The 10962-nt window shown below is 44.3% G+C and overlaps 1 protein-coding gene across 1 annotated transcript; it reads left to right on the top strand.

The window, feature by feature from the left end:
* The first annotated feature begins 2349 nt into the window (after nt 1–2349).
* TIFA (TRAF interacting protein with forkhead associated domain) lies at nt 2350–6617 on the top strand. The gene is given in 3 exon segments (XM_061443640.1): nt 2350–3978; nt 4964–5137; nt 6215–6617. Coding segments are annotated over 3 exon segments (639 nt in total). The 5' UTR covers nt 2350–3916.
* The last annotated feature ends 4345 nt before the right edge of the window (nt 6618–10962 follow it).

A 10962-nucleotide genomic window follows, 5' to 3' on the forward strand; every position in this document is an offset into this window, starting at 1 on the left:
GCAATCCAGGGAAATGCCCTGTGCCACAGGCATGGGAAGGATCCAACTTCCATCACCTACATTATCCAGTGGATAATTCCAGGGACATGAGCATAGACTCATGCTGTGGAAAGATTCATACGTGGGGAAAATCACAACCCAAGAAAAGGGCAACACAAAATAGGATGGCAGCAAGAGTAACATGGTTAAAGCTTCCCTGGCCCAAATCACAGCAACATTCTTAAAACGCAGGGCAGCTCAGCCCAGCAAAGCTTTACACATCCGTTTGCAGTTTCACTTTTGACCAGAGAGATTTCAATTTAAAAAGTAACTGTAATACAGCCATGAACTCTAGTAAACTCTGGTGGCCTGGGAAGCTGGCTGTTTCCAGACCCAAAATGCTGACAGGAATGAGTCATCAACAGACGTAATAAATAGCAGGGTTGCACAACTCTGGCTTTTCCAGCAGGCTTCTGTGTGAGCGCACAGGCCCAGCCCTGCCTGCTGCAAGAAAGTCATTCTGTAAGAAAGAAACTTGGAAGAATCTGTGTCCTTCTCTGTTTTTCCATGTGACTTCTTGCAAAGCACAGTTTTAGCCCCCGTTGTTTTAGATGTAAGGGAAGATGAGCATAGGCAGCAGACCCATTAGTGTGTGTGCAGATAAATGCTATTCTACAAGAACTACGACCCCACGAGTAATTCACCTGTTTACTAAATAAAAAAGAACCCACAAATGAAGAATAGTTTATCTGAACTAACGCAGTATCTTACTGCCCGTATCAAAGCAATCAAACCTCTGGTCCTTATCAAGGCAGAACACCTCGCTGGTCATAGCACTGCACAAGCACAAAGGAGGGAGGACTCCGAATATGCCAAATATCTCAGATTCAGACCGGGATGAAACAGGGTTTTTCTGGCATTCTGTTCTTGTTCTGTGCTCGGAAGTAATCCTGCTTAACAAGAAAAAGAAGCAGCTGGATGAGTGCCGCAGAAAATACATGGACTCAGTCAGAGATCAATATGATCAGACAAAAGCCATTTATTACAAAGCCTTAACCCCTTAAATACTATTTCTTACATGCACTTACAGTGATTTGGCATATTATGATTGGATACATGTCCTGAAGACCCTTTGCAACTAGCATATAATTGGTTAAGCACAGGTGTGGGAACTTGACCTCGAAAGCTTGCCAACACTCCACAGTTCTCATTAACTCGGTGAAATCTAGCATTCTTCTTATCTTGCTTGTTTAGGCTTCCTCGGGCCTCTCATGGCCTTGCTGTATCTTTCAGGATTTTCAGAGTTTATGTACCAATTATCCATTCTCCTGTGAGAACACTGTCTCCACAGATGAGAGAATTACTCTGGTTTTCTTACCAGACTGGTGCTCACAGGAAGCAAGATGGAAGGACTACCTAGTAAAATGGGAAATTTTCAGCTCAGCTTAGATCACCAGCCACGGAACACCTATGTTTTTCTTTCCCCAAAGCAGCACAATGAAGATGAACCACTTGGAGCAAATAACCAAGTATTTTAAAATACATCTAAGAACACCACCAGTCAACTGCTACACTTACAATGTGCTGCTTATGTTTTAGTATTCAAAACACCACAGAGTTTTACTTTTCAAAGTGTTCATTTGGGGGTGAAACTAAGTATTTTTGGTCTGGAACCTGAGCCCACGAACTCCACATCTTATCTTTAACATCGCTGTCACCACTGGTTCCTCATGAGTGCAACGTTTCTAGACACCCGTGTTAAACCCCAGGCAGAGCTGAGAGGATTTTTTGTTTTAAATTATTATTATTTTTCCGGTTTACTCACCATAATCACAGACGAGCCCCGAATACTTCTTGAAAACCACCCCCAACCCTCTCCCGGGCCTCTGGACACCTCTCGCCTCTCCCACCTTCCCTCGCAGCCGACCCCCGTCCCGCCGGCGAGAGGGCGCTGCCGGGAGGGCGCTGCTGAACACCGCTTCCCGCCTTCCCCACCTTCGAGTTCTGAGGTACCGGGCTGTGAGGGAGCAGCTGCGGGCCCGAGGGGACCCTCCGATACCCACCTGAGAATCATTTCTCGCCCGACCCTCAGCTTTAAAAGAGCTTTTTAAACAGGGAAGCTCGGAGTGCTCCCACAGGAAGGTGAGGAGGAAGCCAGGCCGCGCTGAGGTACGGGGGAAGGGGGCGTGCCGGGGGGGGAGGGGCTGGATCTTCGTGTGAGGGCACAGGGGAGGCCGGGAATTCCTCAGGAAGTGCCGACACAGGCAGTGGCGTTGGTGCGGTGCGCTGTTTGGAGTTGAGGCAGCCAGCAGCATCCTGGCCTGTAGCAGCACCAGGGGCCAGCAGGGCCAAGGCAGTGATCATCCCCCTGCAATGGGCACTCCTGAGAGGATAACGATGCACTGTGGAGGAGATTATGTTGATAGACAGGAAAATGGGTGGGTATGATTTGCTTGACTCAAGGTACAGACAACAGCAGTGTAGCAGGCTACCTTATAGCTGCAGAAGTCTGGATTTGACTATAGAAAACTTGCCTTCTCCAAGTGCAGTTCTCAAATCTTTCTCTTGTTCAATACAATCTAGGTAAATAGACTCTCCTACAAGTATATACATGACAGTATGCTCAGTCCAACCTCAAACCTTTAATGCAGAACTCTGCAGCTGAGTTTGGGATGCCTGAGGTGGCACACAAGTAGATTTAGATTAGATATTCAGATAAAATTCTTCATTACAAGGGTGGTGAGGTACTGGAACAGGTTGTCCAGAGATGTTGTGGCTGCCCCACCCCTAGAAGTGTTTAAGGCCAGGTTGGATGGCGCTTGGAGCAGCCTGGTCTAGTGGAAGATGTCCCTGCCCATGGCAGGGGATTGGAACTGGATGAGCTTTAAGATCCTTTCTTATTCAAACCATTTTGTGATTCTATCTGTGTGCTGCTTAAGCAATCAGTGGCCATTCTTCCCCTTCCCTGATTAGTAAAGGAACCATTTGTAAAATCCATAAACGTGAATAAATCCAACATTTTGTTACGATCTGATACACATTGCAGTTTTCTTAAAATATCTTTCTTTCTAGTCCTGTGTTTTGCCGTGTCCTGATGCATTTCAGAAACCAATTAAGGAAGCCACTAATGGAAGCAAAGCATGCTTTTAAGTTGATATCAAAGGCCCCAGACAAAACTGTCTCCATAGGTCAGTCCACAAACTAAGTTAAATGACTTGGTTTTGTCCTTTAACCAATGCTGATCTCGTGTAACATCTCACATCCTCACACTGGTACAAAACAGTGAAGGGCAGAACTAAGCACAGAAAAAGATAGGCCATCCTCCTGCTCACAGAGCTGCTTCCAGCTCCCTGGAGTTCAGGCATACTAGTAGGAGAAGGGATGGACACAGGTGCCACCGCAGCTTGTCTGGCAGGTGCCAAAAGAATAACTTGCTGTAAGAGCACTTCTATGCTTCTGTCAAAAGCACAGGTGGTATTTCCTAGTTTGTTTTGAAGTAAGCTCCCAGAGCTACTTGACATTTTCTGTTTCTCTAATCATTTAAGCTAGGTAGAAGCACTGTTGTAGCCTACTTCAGTCATCAAGATGAGGTTGCTGCACTCCTGCGTCAGAACTGTTGCTGTTACTCTGTTAAAGGTATAAGAAGGATTTTGAGGTTTCACACAGAAAGTGATGCACTGATATGTCACCATTCACTGTGCTTTGAGTTCATGGACAGTGGTATAATTTAGCCTTGAAAAAACCCACAAGTCAGAAGACTTAACTGCAGTGATGACTCAGCTACCCACAAATGAAAGATTAAAGTGGGAGCTGCTGTTCAGCGTCATTCACTCAATAGAGCTAGTGGGAAAGCTCAGGATCTGTGTGACACACGTCAGAAACATGCAAACTAGAAGGAGAAACGCAACAAACATTTCCACTGTATTATTTCAGTTAAATGGCTGTTGACATGCTGCTTTGGTGGATAACTGAGAACTCCTTCCCTCGTTCCTACTTTAAGTACGTAGCTTTTTCTTTAGATCAAGTTTCAGTGCAGGAAAATACTTGCTTATATAGGAAACACTGTGATCTGTCCTCTCAGATTTTATTAGGATACACTGCAAATACTCAGACTTTAGAATTTAGTTCATAAGCACCTCTGTGCTGCATGGGAGAAGCTTACACAAGGAAAAAACCAAAAACTCAAAAAACACCACCGCCAAATCCCAAAAGTTACTTTTTATTTTCACTGCCTAGCTAAGTACTTCTGTAGCAAATAGCTGGGATGTAACAATAGGCAGCAGGAAAATAGCTGGAGTTGGTGACAATTCCTCCTTTATGTCTTGACGATTCCATCTTTTGCTTTCAGTTTACATATTATCACATTAGTCACTTCTAAACACTGTATTTTGTTTCATACAAGAGGCAAATTATGACTAAAGAGCCAAAATGATGCTTTATATGTATTTGAAATATTACTGCCTACAGCCAGACTCTGTAGAAGTCACTTGTCTGATACCTTCTAGTCAAAGGACTACAGCATAAAACAGAGTGTGCAGGCCCAGACAATACTACTTAGTACTCCATTTTAAGTCCATAATGTAAACACTACTGTCACTGCCAAGTGACATATTTCTTCCAAAGATAAACCTACCTGTGCAAGCCTTATGACATAAGTCATCACCAGTTGACAGTAGTGGGTGTTTTACGGAGTGTGTTTCTGAAGTGCTACGCAGCCATTGCAGGAGGTTCACAATCAAATGATGTGAGGAGTTCAGCACAGAGTTGGGGTCACCAAACGAGTCCCTGGCAAAGTGGTGAAAAGTGAGGGTTATCATGGAGTTGGTAGGCTCAATTCTCACTTCTTCATTCCAGTGGTTTCATTACATTCAGAGTCAGCAGTAAATTACATATAGTCACTATACAGTAGTATTTTAATGCCACTGTGAAGCCAGTTCTTTTGGTACTACAGTGATTTCATGCTGTGATTTTACTTTGTTTTGAGGACTCGTTTCATCATGACCTCTTTTGAAGAAGTTGAAACTGAAGAAACAGTAACATGTCTCCACATGACCTTTTACCATCCTTGTCAAGAAGACAAAATGATGTTTCGTTGCTTGAATTTCTGTAAGTGAGAACAGGTCAGGGCAGGTGAAATGACCAAGTTTGGCCGGGATTCTAATGTAGAATCATAGAACAGTTAGGGTTGGAAAGGACCTCAAGATCATGTAGTTCCAACCCCTCTGCTGTGGGCAGGGACACCTTACGCTAAATCATATCACCCAAGGCCTCATCCAACCTGGTCTTGAACACTGCCAGGGATGGAGCATTCACAACCTCCCTGGGCAACCCATTCCAGTGCCTCACCACCCTAACAGGAAGGAATTTCCTTCTTATATCCAATCTAAACTTCCCCTGTTTAAGTTTTAACCTGTTACCCCTTGTCCTATCACTACAGTCTCTAATGAAGAGTCCCTCTCCAGCATCCCTATAGGCCACCTTCAGATACTGGAAGGCTGCTATGATGTCTCCACACAGCCTTCTCTTCTCCAGGCTGAACAGCCCCAACTTCCTCAGCCTGTCTTCATATGGGAGGTGCTCCAGTCCCCTGATCATCCCTGTGGCCCTTCTCTGGACTTGTTCCAATAGTTCCATGTCCTTTTTATGTTGAGGACACCAGAACTGCACACAATGCTCCAGGTGAGGTCTCATGAGAGCAGAGTAGAGGGGCAGGATCACTTCCTTCAACCTGCTGGTCACACTCCTCTTGATGCAGCTCAGGATACGGTTGCCTTTCTGAGCTGCAAGTGCACACTGCCGGCCCATGTTCATTTTCTCATCAACCAACACCCCCAAGTCCTTCTCCGCAGGGCTGCTCTGAATCTCTTCTTTGCCCAACCTGTAGCTGTGCCGGGGATTGCTCTGACCCAGGTGTAGGACCTTGCACTTGGCATGGTTAAACTTCATGAGGTTGGCATCGGCCCACCTCACAAGCGTGTCGAGGTCCCTCTGGATGGCATTCCTTCCCTCCAGGGCATCAACCGAACCACACAGCTTGGTGTCGTCAGCAAACTTGCTGAGCACACACTCAATCCCACTGTCCATGTCAGCGATGAAGATGTTAAACAAGACCGGTCCCAACACTGATCCCTGAGGGACGCCACTCATTACTGGTCTCCAGCTGGACATTGAGCCATTGACCACAACTCTTTGTGTGCGGCCATCTAGCCAGTTCTATATCCACCGATAATGTCTATAATGTCTGCCATTACAACTTCATGGATGCTCGAGTTTCTCGAATTCAGTTCTCCTTGCAGTTGTACAGGAAACTGAAGAGCGCAGAACTTTGTTTTGAGATAAAGAACATGAGCAAGAAAACTAACCTGATCATGGACCAAACAGAACTGGGTTACTTAAACAAAATTGACCTGCCATGGAAGTGCATCATTTGTTTTGGGGACTACCAGATTTTAGCAGAGCCTCAAGAAGGGGAGTCCATGGATTATTTTGAGACTCACTTACACTTGGCTCAGGCGCCCATCTAACAAGAAAGATGCCTGCCATCACTGCAACCTGTACTAGAAAATGGCATTTCTTCTTCTATGTTTCCTTCACACAGCAAAAGCACCATAGAGATTGATGAAAATTAGTCATGCTAGTGGGGAGATAGAGGCTGGATCAGACTGTCATCCTTTGAAGCCTGCACAGCTTCTAAAACTGAAGGCTGTCATCTCAGTCCACTGTTCAGGACAGTTCTCACCACTACGTATCAGTCTTCTTATGTGTTGCTTTCAGCATAGGCATACTAGAACGTACCAGGTTCCTGCTGCTGTCTTCCCCAAAATGTATCTGTTGTCCGATCACCACTGTCTGCCGCAAATGTAGGGGAGACATAGAAGGCCACTCAAATCCATGACAGCAGGTTCAGTTGGAGAGCTGTGATGGCATGCCTTGAAGGTATAGTTAGCAGGCATTAACACAAAGCACGCAGAACAGTGTTTCAGTGGTTAGCTAAGTAGGGTCACAGTATCTCACTGCATTTGTTATACTTCGTGCTTTTGCTTTTGACAGAAAATTCCAAACTGTATTTTCAAGCCTAGCATGTAACTCCTCAGATTCTGCAACTTAGAAACACTTTGTCAGCATAGTCCTTTTAAGTTAATATTTTTACGGTCTTTGCAGCAAGATTTTTGTTCTCTTTTTAAAATGATTTTTTGTTTTGTTTTGCAAATTAACTACTTTTGCTTGTGAATGTCAATAAAAATGCAATGTGAGTGGTATGTAAAAATCCAGTTAAATTTTGCAATACAACCATTTGGTTGTCTAGTAAGGATTTGCTGTCTTCTAAAACTCCAACCTAAAAGCACTTATTGTGAACAAACTCATTTCCAGAACAATCCAATGAGACATTTTGACTGCACTATTCTAGGCTTTCTACAAACGGCATTGCTCTTAAGGTTTAAATTGCTGGATAAAATACATTTCAACACGTTTTCTACCTCTCTGCCTCCCACCCCAAGCTCTCTTAACAATTTTTATTTCAGTATTTCTCAGTTTGTTTCAATTCAGTTTTCCTTTGCTAGGTGCTCAGCTTTCCATGGGCAGAAAACATCAGGACAAAGCATACATACTCATGTGATCATCCCTAAACGTTGGGCTGCATTTCAACATTAATCACGACAAGCAAACCAGAATTTTAACTGAGGCAGAACAGCCAAACTGCACAATATAACCTGAGATTAAGGCAAAGAACTAAAGCGAGAGAAAGTGAGGAGAGGCAATGAAATTCAAACACAGGCTTATGTAGGATTTCATTTGTCTATTCATCTTATCCTTGCCAAAAATACCTTGTTCCTGCATTTTCTACTCTTTCAACTAGGCTCTAGTGCTTACTCTTTACAGTCTTTGGCCTAGATTCAGCCTTTATCTATGCACGAAGGCCTGTCACACACCCAGCTCCTCAGCTTAACACATCAAACCTTTGCAAGTATCACAGTCTCATCAGGCATGGTGCTACTGGTTGCAGATTTCCAGTAGCTATTATGCTTTTGACCTGACTCATCCTCCTCTTTAATTACAGAGGATGGCCAATACCTGCAAATGCAAGCTGCCTAGAGAAAGAGAGCAAGATACAAATACAATCTGAACCAAGCACTTTGATTTAAAAGCTTTCACATTAGCCTTGTATAAAATGCATAGAGTTTCTTATGTTCACTGATTGTGCTCATGTGTGAGGGAGGAAGGAGCATTAATTTTGCATTCCCCCTAAACAGCTCTCTTCCTATTAGTGCTCTTAAATTATTGTGGACTACATTCAAGTTGCTGTTTCATGCTGCTTTGGGCTTTAAAACCAGATTGCTAATACAATCCCTGTCCAGGATCGTCATTCAATTCCTGTTCACTGGCCCTGTTGTGTAGGCTATTGTTGCGGTTTAAGTGCAGTCAGTAACTCAGACTCACGCAGCCTGCTTGCTCACTCCCCCCACCTTCCTCCCCAGCCCTGCTTCCGGAGGGATGGGGAGGAGAATTGAAAGAATGTAACTCCCACAGGTTGAGATAAGAACAGTCCAGTAACTAAGGCATAACACAAACCACTACTGATACCACCAATAATAATAATGATAAAGGAAATAACAAGGGAAGAAAATACAATGCCACCTGCCAACAGATACCCAGCCTGACCAAACAGTGAACTAGCTCTTCCGGGTACCTCCCAGTTTTCATCCTGGGCATGACATGCTGTGGTATGGAATACCTCTTTGGCTAGTTTGGGTCAGGTGTCCTGTCTGCTTCTCCTGGCTTCCCCTCCTCCCTGGCAGAGCATGAGACTCAGAAAGTCCTTGGTCAGACTAAACATTTGAGCAGTAACTAAAACCATCTGTGTTATCAGCACTGTTCTCAGGCTGAAAGTCAAAAACACAGCACTGCATCAGCTACTAAGGAGAAAAAATGACTGCTACTGCTGAACCCAGGACAGCCATTAAACTGTGGCACTGGTCATACAAAATGCTTATGCTTTTCTGAGCTATTATCTGAAGAAAAAGTGACACCTCAATCTCAAATTTTCAACTTCCATGTATCAAAAGAAACATCTACACACAGTACCTACTTAAGAAAGATCTTCCATCTGGTCTAAAGTTCAGTGTTACGTCTCAGCATTAGCTCTGCACAGAGAAGTTCGTGGATAACTAGAGATCTAGAGTGAAACGTTTCTTGGGCACATCCCCAGGAACAAAACTTGGAATGGAAAAAAAACCCAAAACACCACATCAGTAATTTAATGGTTTCAAAGCACTAGTCTTTTCTACAACTATATTTACCTAGGGTAAAAATCAACCCCAAAATGCACATTGAAAAAAAATTAACCCTCTCCTAGGAGGATCCTATCACTATGCTGATTTGACCAGAATGTTGGTTTGACTGGAGAAGAAGAGTTGTTTCAGCATAAAGAATGCCAGAACATACTTTGTTCACCAGAAGACTTCTGCTTCCCCCCCCCACCCCCCCACCCCAAGGCTGCCATTAGTCCTACCCTGCTAACTTAACTGTGAGAAATACTACACACACAAATGCAGCTAGCATTTTTGGTAGTTTTTTGCTTGGTTCAGTTTAGTATTCACTATCACAGAACACTAAAAGAAATGCTGAAACACCAATTTTATGTTTAATCTAATAACTCTGAACAGATTGCTCAGTCACATCAAATGATTTTATATTCAACAATGGCTCAGATTTAGCACAGAAAAATATATATAACATCACAGAATGGTTTGTGTTGGAAAGGACCTTAAGATCATCTAATTCCAACCCCCTGCCATGGGCAGGGACACGTCACATTAGACCATGTCGCCCAAGCCCCTTCCAATCTGGCCTTGAACACTACTGGGGATGGAGCATTCACAACTTCTTCGGGCAACTTGTTCCAGTGCCTCACTACCCTCACAGTAAAGAACTTCTTCCTTATATCTAACCTGAACTGCTCCTGTTTCAGTTTGAACCTATCATCACCACTTCTCCTATCACTGCAGTCCCTGATGAAGAGCCCCTCTCCAGCATCCTTATAGGCCCCTTTCAGATAATGGAAGGCTACTATGAGGTCTCCACACAGCTTCTCTTCTCAAGGCTGAACAGCACCAAATTGCTCAGCCTATCTTCATATGAGAGGTGCTCCAGCCCCTGATCATCCTTGTGGCCCTCTGGACTTGCTCCTTATGAACATGTCCTTATGTTGAGGACACCACAACTGCACACTGTGCTCTAAGTGGGGTCTCACAAGAGCAGAGGGACAGGATCACCTCCTTTGACTTGCTGGTCATGCTCCTTTTGATGCAGCCCAGCACATGGGTGGTTTCTGGGCTGCAAGTGCACACTGAAGCCAGCTCATGTTAAGTTTCTCATCAACCAACATCCCCAAGTCCTCCTCTGCAGGGCTGCTCTGAATCTCTTCTCCACCCAACCTGTAGCTGTGCCAGGGATTGCCCCAAACCAGGTGCAGGATTTTGCACTTCACATTGAACTCATGAGGTTGGCATTGGCCACATCTCAAATGTGTCAAGGTCCCTTTGGATACCATCCCTTCCCTCCAATGTTATCAACTGAACCACAGAATTTAGTGTCATCAGCAGAACTTGCTAAAGGCACTTGATCCCACTGTCCATGTCACCAGCAAAGACGTTGAACATGACTGGTCCCAACACCAACCCCTGAGGGACACCACTCGTTAACCCATATCCAGCTGGGCATTGGGATGTTGAATGCAATTCTCTGCAAGTGGGCATTCAGCCAATTCCTTATCCAGCCAGCGTCCATCCATCAAATTGATGTCTCCCCCATTTAAAGACAAGGAACAACTGGAACACTGAACAACTTAGTAAAACATTTCATTAGAATTGGAATTGAAAAAGAATAAGAGCTTCCTATTAAACACTGTTTCCTACATATGGGCACAATCAGCTAAGTCTTCTCCAATGGTGTTGGAGAGGCAGGAAGATAGGAAAGGTGCCT

Source organism: Pezoporus flaviventris, unplaced genomic scaffold (assembly GCF_033815535.1).
Source record: "Pezoporus flaviventris isolate CSIRO_AGI_PZ_B2104156 unplaced genomic scaffold, CSIRO_AGI_Pfla_v1 ptg000002l, whole genome shotgun sequence".
Lineage (NCBI taxonomy): Eukaryota > Metazoa > Chordata > Aves > Psittaciformes > Psittacidae > Pezoporus > Pezoporus flaviventris.